A 15,590-nucleotide genomic window follows, 5' to 3' on the forward strand; every position below is an offset into this window, starting at 1 on the left:
ATAGCCTAAGCTGAGAGTTAAAAATTAAATGTTAAGATGATGAACGATGAAGAAAAAAATAATATGTATTCTAATCAGAGTGCACAAGTAAAAAAAAACAAATCGCAACTGTGAAATACAATATAAATGTACAAAACTAACTAAATGAGGCGTGCAACAGTAATAACAGGAAATGAAATGTTCTAAGTTGAAAATTAAACGATGAGAAAGATAAGATAGGAGTAGGCTACGTTTTAAAAAAACAGTTTTGCATGCAATATGATGTGTGCAAAACTAACTAAATAAAAAGTCCTTTAATAGTCACTACATCGTGGAATTGAGTACGGTTGGGACGCTGAAGGCGTTATATAAGCGTATATATGACTAATTAAATTACAAATAGCTTTATACATGATAAAAGAACACTGGCTGGCAGAACGCGTCCCTGTTCCGTCTATGGCCTGCATCACCTCTCTTCACCGCACGGTGGAGTATATAGCTGCATTCCTGGCGAGCAGCGAGTGCATCACAGGGAGACCTGCGCCTCTAAGAAGCGTGAGATTCCCTCTCTCCCGCACAACCGACGCCAGCAGTCACCTACACCAGTGTCTCTCCTCACTACCACCGCTCGACCGTCCCAGCATGCCTTCGAACCTGGATTTACAAGGTATATCGTTTGTCGCCGGTCTGTTTTTAGTGAAATGATGCTGTATTTACTGTTATCCGCGCGAAGCCTGTTTTTGTTCTGTGCGCGCGCGTGTGTGCCGTTAGCGGCCGACTGTCCTTGTCTCATGCCTGCAAGTGCACCAAACAGCCTGGGTAACTAAAACATCCAGACGGGTATGTGTAACGGTCACTATGTCTCATTTTTCAGGCGGAAAAGCCTTCGGGTTACTCAAAGCACAACAGAGGGAGAAGCTGGAGGAAATCAATAAGGTAAATAAACTAACGCTGATGGATTATTATTGTCTGAATGGGGAGGAGAGATTATTTCACTGGCCTTGAGCCGCCTCCATTTACCCTGATGTTCCCGCTTTGTCTCTAAATATTAGCGAGGCTATTAATTTACTGTACTCTTCTCTGTGATCTTTTAGCTGTTAAATGTTATTTTGGACAGTGGCAGAATTGTTAAGCTCGATTTTACAGCAGCATGACCTAATTTAGTTAGACAGCTCGACCACGTTAAGCCGCAGATCATTTCACAATCCAGAGCAGGACTGTGCCTCAAAATCTATTGAGCTTCCAACGGAGACAGGATTTTCTTCTTATTTTAATACTGCAGCAAACTATAAAGCTGATAAAAGTTGCTATCTCGTTAGACGCAGCCCAGTTCAACCCGCTCATCATGAGTCATTCACAGCTGCGTTAAACGCTCGAGGATTCCCCCAAACACTTTGGCCGTCCGCCATTGTTCGGACAAACAGATAGCCCCGCCCTAAACTCACGCTATTGGCTGAGTCTGGGTTAGTGTGTTGTGAGGGGCCAAGATCCTCAAACAATAGTTTTAGTGAAATCAACATACAACTGGTTACTACAATAAGCTTATTAATATTAAAGTATTTTAAAATAAAAAATGACGTGCTTAACATTTAAATAAAGATGGTGACCTCGTGTTGATCGTTTGAAACAAACCCAGACCTTTTAATGAAAATCCCAAGAGGCTTATTTTCTTGACTAGTGTTATTTTGAAGCTAATATTTAAGATTTGCACTCTTTGATGTGATAAGAGGCCGTGTGTCCCCCCGCAGCCAGCTGTCTCTGCGCCCTCAGACGGGAAACAGGTGTCTGTGATGCAGCATGAATGGACCCATTATATGGGAGGGAGATTGAGGAGTGGGCAGCAGTGGCATTTGAGCCGCAGTCTCAGCGCCTTCTCTCTCTCTCTCTCTCTCTCTCTCTCTCTCTCTCTCTCTCTCTCTCTCTCTCTCTCTCTCTCTCTCTCTCTCTCTCTCTCTCTCTCTCTCTCTCGTGGGAGTGACAGTTTGGTCTGGTCACATGAACACTCAGAAATAAGTAGAAAATCAGGTCATGCACTGGCATACTAGTAGTGACATCTGCAATGCTTACCTGCACATAGTGCTGAAGTGATTCTCAGGAAAAGGGTCAATTAAATGTTCTGATCTGTCGTCTTCCATTCAACAACTGATGGTTTGAACTAGGCTAAGTATCCATTCTTTCACTATTTCCATTGTAATGTGACTTTAAGCACATTTCCCATCCAATTCTTGTTACCATAATGCATCCAGACATTTGACCTTTGTTTTATTTGTAATTTCTCTTATTCTGTATAATTATTCTCATTATTTTAGTACAGTTCTGAAAATCATCCTTTAAGGACTAAATAATAATTAATAAATAAATTATGGTGTTTTATGTGCTTAATACTAAATAAAATGCTTTTGCTCTACAGTAATGATAATGGTCTCTTTCTTGGTCCTTTATGGTAATAAAAAATTAGGGGAATGTGCTTGATTTTTATGAAAATCTTGCTAAAATAGCCTTAATTTTCTTTCAGTAAAACGGAGGCTAATGTCTTTCTGATTTTGAGGGTGTTCTATGATATCTACATATTCTTGCATGTTTTCGTCAGTCAAATGTGTTGATGCTTAATAATCTGATAAGATCTGTCAGTGGTAACGATGAGATACTGCAGGCCAGTGAAAAGCAAACACTGCTTATCAAATGAAGCAAATTCACGGTTTCGAGTTCTGATGTGAAGGAATGTCGATGTGTAGTCGTGACTTGGCTGACGTAGAAGGTGGTACTCGTGCTCTTCATCTCTCAGCACGACTCAAGAGGGCCGATTCTCACAGTGCAGTTTTCATCTAATTCTAAAACTGTATCACGACTTGACCACGGTTTGTTAATCTATCTTATTTTTACTCCCTCTCTCAGTATGTGTGGGTTAGAGCGAAAGAGCAGAGACGAGACGTCATGAGTCATACTTGACTGTTCAAGGTTGCTTGATGCTCCTCGCACACACATGCTGTTTGCTTTTACAGCACGTTTCTTCACTTAGTCAGCAGCATCTCCCAACAGCCATAATTAAAATCCACTCAAACACACCCACACACACTGCGTGATCGCCCTCATATGCACACCCACTCTAATACTCCTCTGATCGTGAAGGCTCGTATCAAACATGTGGATCTTTGATTTAAGAGCCTCATGCAGAATCTTATCAAAGATCATTAACAAACATGTTAGAATATTCCGGCCTGTGTTGTTTTTGTCTTTTTATTATGCACTGTCCTGTTTTCTGATAACACGCTAGCTAGCACAAACTACACAAGCTAGCAGCCTGCATTTATGAAGCATGCTTATCCTCTAACTAACACTAAAGGTGCAGTCACATTAGCAAAATTTCTTGGGCGAAAAATGGCTGTTGGCTATTGTCAGTAATGCACTTCAGATTTTGGTAGGCTGAAATGAATTAAATTTCGACATTTCTATTTTTAGAAATATGGATGAGTCAAATCCATAACTTATCATATTAATTTAAAACAAATGTATATCTTTTTAGAAGTCACAGTGTCTACGTGTCTCTGTGTTTGTTGGATAAAAATATGGGTAGATTTTTGCATTGATCTGAACATAAACCGCAGAAAGGCTTATTGAAAATGCAGATTCAGTCCCTGCCAGTAGGTGGCGCTTTTGGAAAAGCAAAATATAGCATTTTCCCGATAACGATTGAATACAAAGCAGTCCTGCGCTCATAAACGCAGCGTTATTGGCAAGATTAAATGAAAATGCCATCGAAATTTCGCTGAATACAGTCGGTTCCCTTCAGAGATGCATTCGTATAAAAACACCAACGCTGCGTTTTGACTTGAAACGTGCTGCTCCCATTTATTCGATGAAACTGAAGTTTAATCATCTCGATCGATTCTCGTCTTTCTGTCCTTATGTAAGATCTCTTGAAATTGTAATGTTGACATTTCTTATACATTTAAGATTACTTATGGCCTTAAATTTGATATAACTGAATTGAAGACTTTAAGGACTTGCGGGAACTCTTGTATTTAAGATCAGACAGGGTGGTGATGCATTTTGGTAGCCCGAGTGGAAAACACAATAGCCTGGGGACATCCGGCTAGCGATTTTCCAAGCCCTGATGAAGCTCACCCATAAATCACTTTCAAACCAAATAGATTTCTGTTGGTCAATGCAACAAATTTCATGTTACCAACTTTAAAGTGCTAAATTTACATGGGGAAATAATCCCAATCATATGACTCTGTGTACACAAAATATAGCTGCCTGTGTTTTTCAAGGAAGGGGATATTTGGGTGTCCTTGGCATCAAAATTGCTCTAGAGAATGAAACGATACACGGCGGAGAATCCACACTCTAAGATACTTGACACATGCTTGCTTGCCCTCTCTGGTCTTCTGCCATGCACAACCAAACAGAGATAATCATTCATCCACCCAGTCTATTCCAGTTTGAGATCATGCTAACTCTGTTTCTCTCTTATTTGCAGGAGTATATGGAAGATCAGAAGTACAGGGATGAAGAGGATTTACAAGAGAAGTTGGATTCTTTTAAAAGTAAGGATAGTTGAAATTTTTTAAACGCCAACATAGTCCACACGTTTGTGGCATGAATGCTAAGAGAGCTTGTGTGGGTGTTTGTGCATGTGTGATGGACTTGCTTTCTCCATATGGTCTTGCAGGAATGTGCTGGACTTGCCCCCTTGTTGTTTTAGAGCCAAGGGTTTTGGACATGTGCTTCTTGTGGGAGAGGGAAATAACAGTTTGTGTGTGTGTGTGTGTGGGAAAGGACAACTGGAATGTAAACGAACAGTCCGCTGAGCCTTTTGGTCAAAGCTGAAGTGTGGTTTTGCTTTTCTCTTTGAAAACCCTCATGAAAACTTCAGTCACCTGAATCCTTAAGTCATCCTCCCTCTCTTTCTAATGTTAATGCGTCTCAAAAGATGACCTATGAAGTCTAATTGTGCACAATTGATTGGTGGTGTTCAGAGTTTAAAAAAAAGTTTTTCTTTTGTAATCTTTTTATTAAAATGTGATAACTTGCTCTGTCTCTGAAACTAGAGATGACTGAAAGTGCTAGAGTATTTAGACAAAAGAGTGTGACGTTTTATTCACAAGTTATTTTATCTGTATTGGACAAAACTTTTAAAATCGGTGTATCCTCCTCATCTGAAACATCTTTCATTTTTGGCTGACATTATGAATTCCTCTTACTTTTCAAGCCTTCCCCTCCATCTGCCTGTCTCCATTTTGGTGTGTATTGCCCACTTTTCATAATCCAATCTAGTCCTGCTCAATTTTTTTTGCCCTTCTTTGAATATTGTGTCAGTCAATAATGCATCAGATTATTTAAAAAAAAATAACTGACTATGAGACATGTTTCATGTTGAATTTTACCCAAGGGCCTCTTTTAACTCTGAATTATTTACTACCAGTTGGCCCCAGTGTGTCCGCTTGGGTTTGTGGGTCATTATCAAGAGGCAGTGATCAGGTTAAAGGGGTTAAGTGGCTCTGAATGTTACAATGATTTTTTTTTTTTGTTGAACAGAATGAGAAAATGGAAGGAAGGAAAGGACAGAAGTCAAAAGCACAAGGGACAGGAGCGCCAAACCCTTGAGATTTCTCTTGACATTGCTGAAATGAAAGCACACACACACACAGTCTGAGCACTTGCTGCAGAGCGTTTGACCCACTAATGTCAGTATGTGTGTACACCGCTGCCCTAAAAGCAGAATGAAATGAGAGAGTTAAGAGAGAAAGAATACAGTTGATAATGAGAGGGATCACCATCCAAAAAAGAAAACCATTTAGAGAGATAGTGATTCAGTCAGTGAAAACTGAGTTACATTTAGGCAGCGTTGGTGCAATTTGACGGTCGACCTCTTGCCAGCTCTGTTTCACACTCACTCATTCACCTCGGGGGTGAACAGGCTGCGTTTGTGTTTATAGGGGGCCATTGTAACCCTCTCCTTCCCATCAGCCTCCTCTCACGGTGACTCCGTTACACTATCAATGCGTCCACTCCAACAGAAGCTTCATTGTGAGAATGAAACAACACCGAATAAGAGGGATGGAGGGAAGAGAGAGGAAATGGTAGAATAATCTAGCAAAATCAAATGGGACACAGATTCAAATCTAGTACTAGCTGTCCTCATTTACAGATATAGCCTGCCATCCTTTGTGAAATAGACCTCATTTCGTATAAGAAATGCTGTGTTTTCCAAAAGTCTTCTGTTGTATCCCTCTGAACCGCAGCTGTCACATGCCTGACCTCTAGATGCTGCCGTTGTCAGATGTTGCTGGTGGCTGTGTGTGAATTTTCATTTGTTCTTGTTGGACTATTAAAATCTCATATATTTATTTTAATTTTTTTCCCAATCCACAGATAAATATGCCGAGTTTGACCTGAATGATCAAGGGGATATCGGTAAGTGTGTGCTTATGTAGTTAAGTCTTTGAGTGTTATTGGGGAAGGGCTCTTTTGTCCTGCTCCCTGTGTAGGTGATACCACACTTGACAGATGGGAAACATGAGAACTCGCCTGTAACCAACTTAAAGGTCATTGTCATGTGCTGTAGAAAGAGTAGGAGTGACTCGTGATAGGAGAGGGAAATTAAAAACATTGTTAAAAAAACAAAAATCGTACCTTGTGAATAATTAAAAACATCTTATGATTTTAATTGTAATTTTAAATGGGTGGTTTAATTTGAGTTGTTTGGGGGAGGGGTGAATTAAAATTTTTATTTAGCTCATTTAGTTGTTTGTCCTATTTTAAATTTAGTCGTCTTAAAGGGATAGTTCACCCAAAATGAAAGTTCTGTCATTAATTACCCCCCCCCCCCCGTGTCGTTCCAAACCTAAGACCTTCATTCATCTTCGGAACACAAATTAAGATATTTTGATAAATTCTGAGAGTTCTGTGACCCTGCATAGACGGCAACACAACTGCAATGTTCCCAAACAACGTCACCAGTAGGGCTGAAACGATTAGTCGACATTAACGTCAACAAAAAAAAAAAAATTGTCGACATTTTTGTTGTCGAGTAGTCGTTTGATCTCGTATGAGCTAATGTAAGAGCCTGCAATACTACGGTTTGATCAGTGTGGCGATGTAGCGCAATAATGTAATTCAAAATCCCTCCTGGATGCAATTTAAGAGAAGACACACCCGAACCTTAGCCAAAGAGTATCTTCTATACTCTTTGCCTGAGCGGCGTTTGGATGAATATGTAAATATAATTGCGCGCTTTCCTCTCAGTAACGAAATGAACGCAACAAAAACTGACAGCGGGGAGAAAACAGCAGTTAAAAATGCATCTGATTACAACGATTTGGATGTCTGATGAGCTCTGAAGTTCAGTACTCCAGTAAAGTCTGGTCACATCATGTTTATTTATATAACGTTAGTACTTTATGCAATAGATACCATAAAGCTGCTTGAATTAAGGCTATTAAACATGAAAAACCAGAGTCAGTGTCGCTTTCAATTAGAATTACAACTCGATTTTCTGTTATAAAGCTGCTCTCCAGTGTGGAGCTAGCTAATGATAAAATATTTGTATTAGTGGGGGAAAAGTGATAGTTTGCTTTACAGAGATCAAAGCTTGATCTAGCTCTGGACTGTTTTGGTTATCATAGTCCTATAAGGTATTTTAAGTTATGTTAAAGCTGTAGTCTACGATGTTGAAAATCATTCGAGAAAGCCAGAATTTTAAAAAAAACTCATCCCGCCCCTCCACACGCACACCCCTCCCCTCTGTGCTACCTGATCCCTCCCACCGGGAAACGACCTGAACAACGTCACTCAGTCAAGCAGGAGTAAACATGGAAAATAGCTCAGAGGCACACGTTTGAGGTCACGCACACGCAAGATTAGCAACACATGCAATGTTCTATCGGCTCGAACAGAAAACCGCTAACGTTAGGCCTACTGAAATAGTCAAGCACTTCAAGAAATATAATTACTTTGACCCGTGATAGGCGATGCTGAACGGCTAACATTCCAATGCCGACCGGTAGCATGATCATGTTGTCAGACTGATAAAAAGCTATTTATGTAATACACCACACCATAAAAGTATAAATAAATGCTTACCTGCTCAACAAAAAGTCAGCCATGTCAGCGTCGGTTTTAAGTCCAAGGTTTCTCTGAAGCTTCCTCCAACGGGCAATGGTGGACCCTATATTTTGATTCGGCTTTGAGTCCGGCGTTCTTCACATTTTTTTTTTAATCTCTGCTCTTTCCTCAATTGACTTTCTCTTTCTTCCAACCTTGACTGTTGGGGCGAGCAGGGACCGCTTGCTGCTGTCTGTTTGTTGGTTTTTCTCCATTGCTGAGTTGATGCTGCCTACTTTCGCGCAAAATTTCATGTCGCAGGAGGGGGTGGGGTGGGGTGCGGTGGGTGGAGACGCGAATGGAGCAGGGGATTGGATGAGAGCAGTTAACCAATGTAAGCTGTCCGGCCGGACAGCTTACATTGGTCAATTTCTCTGCGGGTGTACACCCAATAGTGAATGGATTTTTTTCATTCTTTTTTCTCTTCATATTATTAGGATTGTACTGTAGAAGCATAACCAGCATCTAAACGAGGTTATTAATAATGAACAATCTTTGAAATCGTAGACCATAGCTTTAATGTTGGTTAATACAAATACAGTTGTTCACTGTTTATTCATGTTATTTCACAGTGCATTTATCAATGTTAAAAAACACGACTTGTGATTTTTATAAATGCATTAGTAAATGCTGAAATTAACATTTAAGATTCATAAATGTTGCAGAAGAATTGTTCATGTTAACTAATGAACCTTATTGTAAAGTGTTACCAATTAAATGTATAATAACAAATGCTTTTCTAAAGCTGAAGTGTCCTTTGTTAGAATATGTAAAACTTAATATATTTAACTAATTGCAAAAGCTGAATAATCAAAGTCTACCGATTATTTCACTGATTAATCGACGATTAGTTGATTAATCGTTCTAATAATTGTTAGATTAATCGATTATCAAAATAATCGTTTGTTGCAGCCCTAGTCATCAGCGTTGTTTTCCGTTCAGGAGAAAACGTGTGCATGCTGAACATAAACAATGCTGATTACTTTCTGGGGAGTGCACGCACATGTGTCGTGGTACTCTCCAAAATGGTGGAAGACGGTAACTCGGGGAGAAGAATTGTTGAATAAATTATTTTAGTCTTCTTAGTGCACAAAGTTTTCTTGAAGTTGAGCCACTGATGTCACATGGACATACAGTGGTGTGAAAAAGTGTTGGCCCCCTTCCTGATTTTTATTCTTTTGCATGTTTGTCACACTTTAATGTTTCAGATCATCAAACTAATTTAAAAATTAATCAAAGATAACACAAGTAAACACAACATGCAGTTTTTTTTATTATGAAGGGAAAACAAAATCCAAACCCACATGGCCCTGTGTGAAAAAGTGCTTGCCCCCTAAACCTAATAACTGGTTGGGCCACCCTTAGCAGCATGAAATGAAAATTGAATTTGAATAAAAACTTCAGCTAGTTAAGTCAGTTTTACCTGAATAACAACAAGTTTCCCGATTCTATTTCATTCAGAAAAGTATAGCATGCATTTTTATGCAAATGGAAGGCTTGCCCACATAAAATGTTGGGGAAGAGTGGCATAGGCCCTTATTCCTGATTGTAAATCCAAACAGCTGAAGCATGCTTCTCAGAAATAAGGGCACTTCAGAGGCTGATTCATGGGAGACTTGAATAAATGTGTAGTTTGTGGTAGCAAGTATGTTTTTATGAGAGCGAGGTGTACTGTATAATATGGGACACAAAAATTGAATACACAGTGAGGAGAAAATCATTCCACTAATGCAAATGATGACACTGACAGCTCTGTGTAGCTCTATTCTTTGGCAGTATGCTTGGTGTTGTAGTATCAGCCCTGAGGCTGGCTCACCGCACAGATGACACGTATGTGGTGTTATCTTCATGATGTCAGCACATTGCAAGTTTAAATGCATTTCTGTGAGCATTATGGTTGTGCCAAACTAGTAGACCTTGTATAATTAGGCCAATTTTTGTGTCATGTACACCAAATAAGACTCTTTCTTTCTTAGGGGACACTCACACAAAAACTAGGGTTCTTGACACATTTTTAGTCTAGTTAGACTATTTTGAACTTGATGCCTCATTCACCAAAGACTTCAGTGTACCATATAGCCCTTCAACAGCGTTAATACCAGATCTTCAACAAATATACAGGCTACATTCTGACCTCATTAATTGACTAGTTCTTTGGTGAACAATTATTCAGCATCCCATCTTTATTAGGGATCTACTTGTCAAGCTGTAAGAGTTTGTTTGTAGTAGTTTTCCTTGTGTTTCCAGACATGATGGGCTTGAAGCGAATGATGGAGAAGTTGGGTGTGCCAAAGACCCATCTGGAGATGAAGAAAATGATCTCGGAGGTGACGGGAGGTTCCAGCGACACCATCAACTACAGGGACTTTGTGAAAATGATGCTTGGCAAGCGATCAGCTGTTCTCAAACTGTAAGTGTGTATATGCGTGTTTAAACATGCTGCTTCATGCATGTTATCTCTCCGTCTTGTTTTTAATATCGTGCAGAATTGTCAGGCTATTTCCTGCTGCCGTGTGCTTGGACTCAGTCCAGTTATTTTTAGATATGTTGGCATGTTTAATCTCATCTGCACATCTAGTGCAGGATCAGCATATCTGTGCCATTATCTCTCAGTGGGAGAGGGATCTGCCGTGACAGGTGATGACATCATGAGACACTAGGGGTTGGATCGATACCAGAAATTTGGCTTTAGTACAGTACAAGCCTCTGGTACCTCAGTATCGACGTTAAATCAGTCAAATAAATAAACTGCCTTAAGTGACTGATAATATTAAACTAGGGCTGTCAATTATATTGTAATACTTGACAAATGAATATTTATCACATTATCTAGGTCATTTCATTTAGCAAAATTCTGATATTTTATGACCGTATTTAATCATTTATTTGTTTGTACAATAATTTGGACTTGCTTTGAATTTGTTTGCACACAAATTGTGGCTCACTAATGAATAGAACCTCTTAAAATAAATAATCAAATCATGTCATGTAAGATTTTTAATGATCCAATTTTGTATAAACACACTTGTGTATACAATGACACAGCACACATTTTCTTGGGTGGGGTTGGAGATACAGCCATCCCCTAATTATGGCTGTCATTGACACAAGTGTGGATGTTGTCCAAGTTGGCATGGGTACCACTAAACTCCTCCCTAGTCTCAGTGGAAGCGATAAACACAACCTTCAACTTCCTGTTTTCTTTTCCTTTTTTGTGAAAAACATGGCTGTAGTTTGGAAAAGAAAATTGTTTGCAACAAACACTAGTTTGTGCCAAGTTTCATGATTCATTGAAAACATCTTAAGCCATTTTTCACAAGGCTTTTGTGTGGACGCACACACTGGAGTTTTCAAGTTTCTCTCATACATGTGCTTGCTAGGTTTTTCACCCATTTTGTGGTACACCAAGCAGAGGTTGGTTTGTCTGAACATTTTGAAAAGTAATTGCACAATTTGTGGTGATTGATTTTTTTGCGTAACTGTATCGTTTGAGTTTCATGCTAAAGTTGTCTGGTGCTTTGCCTAAGCAAATGAACTAATCATAACCACTATCACTGAATGTGTGGTTCTTTGCTGTGATGCTGTAGAAATTAGATTTGTTTAATTTCTTGCTGTGCTGGATGATTTTAATAATCTGTCAGTATTCTACACATTGTGAATGGGTGATTTGTGACTAGCTGTCAGGCGAGTCAGGGCTTGTTAAGGGCTTATGAGAGATTTGTCAAGGTTTACCTGAAACAGAAAGTCACATGGTGTGAATAGATCAGTCAGCAGTTCTGCACTGTTCCTTTTTTTTTTTTTTTTTTAGCTATCTCTTAACTCCAAAACACCAGAATTTTGTCTGATCCAGCATTTGTGGTTTCACAGGCTGGTCTGATCTCTTTATTAGTTTTTATTTAGTTTTTTTAACACTTGTCTCTTGCAGTGCACTTATGCTCTCTCTACTAATCTACTCAGTGGGAAGCTGGGATAGCTTGTGGACACCACAACATTTGTAACTCCCTATGTTCTTAAACGCCTATATTTGGACATAGAAGCCTTATTCTTTGAAATGTAGGACTGTGTATGGGCATACTAAAATCTTGACCTGTCATATTATAATTGCATACAATACAATTATAATATAAATATTATATCTAAATTATAATTTATTTGAATAAAGTCTCTTGTAATGGTGATAAGATTAAATGTTAATAAAAATAATTGCAAAGCTAATATTGTTTAAGTGTAACACTTGTTTTTCCACTTTAAATCATGTTTCTAATTAGTGGTCGACTGATATGGGTTTTTTGACAGCCGATGCGGATATCTTGGAAAGCAGGGTGGCGGATGACACGATATAATTTTTTATTTATTTTAAATCAATATTTAAGAAATTTCAAATAATTTGAAAATTTATTAAATTCATGTGAAAAATAAACATACTTTAGAAGACAAGTATTTTTCACAAATAAATAAATATTTAATAAAAATATAATTAAAGTAAGTAAACACTGACTGTATTTGTTTAAATAAATGCATATTTGCTGAATGCTGACGGCAAACAAAAGTATTATAATGCTTGCTTTTCTATTACTAATAATATTAAAGCAATCGTTATAATACTTTTTTTGTATACATTTTAATTCCTTTGTTTAACAGTTCGATCTGATTATTAGATTTCTATCCGTATTAGACAGAACTAAATGATGACAGCTAACAAGAGGAAGCGGCGCTGAGAACGGTGCCGTCAAAATAAAAGTCCCACCTCAAACACACCGGCCAAAAAGAAAAATTTATCGGCCAATGCCGTTAATTGAAAGATACCAAATATTGGCCGATATATCGGCCTTGGCGATACATCAGTCGACCACTAGTTCTAATTTCTTTTAGGTGGCAAGAGGAGTTGATTTTCTTTTAGAAATTCATTATAAAAGTGTGTGTATAGTATGTATCTACACCCCAGTTGTGAAATATTTTAGATTTGATGGTTGAAATTAATTTTCTCTCTTCTCTCGTACAGGGTTATGATGTTTGAAGACAAAGCTAACGGGACCAGCTGTAAACCCGGTGGACCCCCTCCCAAGCGTGACATCACCAGCCTACCATAGACCAGTGGAGATGGATTTAATTGACATCCCTGCATTCGCAAATCCCACCCATTTAACATTAGGGGCTAGGTTTCTATAGCCTTACCTAGAATATTTTTGCCAAGATCCAGGGAAAATCTTAGTTCATAGACAGACAAAATTAAGAAAAAAGTGAAAGATGTCTATATATATTTGCTGTGAAGAAGTCGAAGCACATAGTAGATTTTTATAAGTAAACAAATGTATATATTTATATAAAAAAGGTGTTTTTGAATGGTGTTTACAAGCACAAATCCTGTGGCTGAAGTACTAGTGAAGTTTAGTGTGTAACACTGCAAGTGTACTAAGTATAGGGTGTACGGGATGACACAAGTTGTGCTTGCAAGGCAGATTTTAAGAATTAAGATTGAGAATTAAGATTTTTCGTCTTCCCCATAATGTGTGATTTTTTTTTTTTTTTTTTTTTTCATTTCAATACGTTCGTGTTTGCCATTTGAGTCGCTTGAAGAGTTCTTTAGCTTATGCTTAAACACCGAGTCCTATAGTGTGACATTGTAGATGTGCGTGAGGGTCTTTTAAGATTCAGTTAGTGCTCAGCCATAAAAAAGGTTTTCATTTAGCTTGATCTGCTTCTAAAAGCAGGATTTCCTTTAACATTTTTGTAGAGGAAGGCGCAGTGTGTGAGAACACTGGGATTTGAGTGAGGCAGAAGGCAAAAAGGGACGACCGTTCATTCCTCAAACTTTCTTTGCTCGTTCTGTTCCTTTTTTACTTTCCACAGTCTTCAGACTGTTTCTTTTTAACCTGTTTGTATGCGTCCAAATGACTGTAATCAGTAACGTTACTGTACCGTATATATGCACGTTAACTGTTAAGTTCACATTTATTGTGCAGATATGCTTTGAATCACAATTTTAAGATATGCTTTTATAAATTCTGCTTCAATTGGAAATGTTGAAGGAAAGATGTCGTTGATCGTTTTTAGTCACTATAGCCGATTAGTTTGAAACCCCTCTTTCCAAGTGCCTCACTCAGTTTGATGTAGCAGAGGTTTTGAGTGGAGATTGAGTGAAGCATCTTTGAAACAGATTTTGTGTGCGCGCGCGTGTGCTTGGAATTTATATTCTTATTGAGACATTCCAAGAAATATCGTTGTGTGGTGGAGTCCTTGGAAATGTTGTCATGTTTTAACCCAAGCAGACTTGCTCTGATGCAAATATTCCGGTAGTGCTTTTGTCCATTTTTTTTTTTTTTTTTTTTTTATAAGATGTGCTATGTATGGAAAACAAAATTATCTCAAGGTTTTTTTTTTTTGTTTGGTTTTTAAAGATTAAGATGATTAAATGACATCACTCAGAAGTAGCAGGTGTGGCTTTCACTTCCATTTCAGACTTCATCTGCAAACAATGCAACTTTTGTTTCTGTCGATCGTCATGTTTTACTTCTGTGCCTCTGTTCAAGCTGATCTCATTGACGTGCTTTTATTTCTTTTAAAATCAGTGAAGTGTGAATTGAGGGCTGCACTGTATTGCTATTTATTAGAAATGCATTTTTAATGAGTTGTTAGAATTATGAATCGGTTTCTGTCAGCATATTGATTAGCAGAGGCATTTGTAAACTTTTTTTTTTTTTTTTTTTTTTTTTTTTTTTTTTTGGCAAACACCAAAGGAAGTAAATACCCTACTGTTACACCTGAACTATGAGTGGAGCTCTTTTATTTACGTCTGTGTGTACAGTGTACTACATATAATTGTCCCCCAGAATTGTGCAAAATGTGACACAACCTCAGTTTGGGGGCATTTGGGTATGTCCTAATTTGTGAAAAACTATTATAAAGTAGATTTTGTTCTTACAATCTTTCATAACATTAAAAAAAAAGTCGGTGTGTGTTAGGAAATGTGGACGGTCAGTAAGATTTATTTATTTATTTAAAAAAATATAATTCAGTAAGGACACATTAATCAAAAGTGACAGGACGTGATGCAACAACAAATTTCTAATTCAATAAATGCTGTTATTTCTATTCATCACAGAATCTATAAAGAAAATATCATAGTTTCAACAAAAAAATATTAAGCAGCACATTTTTAAAAATACATTAATATAGAAAACACTTTAAATTGTAATATTTTACTATATTGCTGTACAAATGCATTGAAAAACAAACATCTCACTAACCCAAACTTTAATGGCAGTGTAGTCTATTAATAATTAAAATTATTTATGTAAACAAAGTAATTTCTCAGCATTTAGATAAGTAAACTAAGCTACGTAATTATGTTCACTTGGATTTCCAATGTAAATTTAGTTAAGCACAAAAGTTAGTCTGTAACACAATATGCTTTCAGCTGTCTCTTGAGTATGTATGGAGCTTTCTTGCTGTGTTTGAAGTCTATAATGTTCAAACAGTCCTAATGGAAACCACATAGATGT

The 15,590-nt window shown here is 37.9% G+C and overlaps 1 protein-coding gene across 1 annotated transcript; it reads left to right on the top strand.

The window, feature by feature from the left end:
- Positions 1 to 302: 302 nt before the first annotated feature.
- On the top strand, positions 303 to 14,854 carry LOC306870704 (allograft inflammatory factor 1-like). Its single transcript, XM_079418129.1, has 6 exons — positions 303 to 646; positions 854 to 915; positions 4,463 to 4,529; positions 6,358 to 6,399; positions 10,336 to 10,498; positions 13,091 to 14,854. The coding sequence occupies exons 1-6, from the start codon at positions 391 to 393 to the stop codon at positions 13,176 to 13,178; spliced, it is 678 nt and encodes a 225-aa protein (XP_079274255.1). The 5' UTR covers positions 303 to 390; the 3' UTR covers positions 13,179 to 14,854.
- Positions 14,855 to 15,590: the final 736 nt, after the last annotated feature.

This window comes from Barbus barbus, assembly GCF_936440315.1.
Source record: "Barbus barbus genome assembly, chromosome: 6".
Lineage (NCBI taxonomy): Eukaryota > Metazoa > Chordata > Actinopteri > Cypriniformes > Cyprinidae > Barbus > Barbus barbus.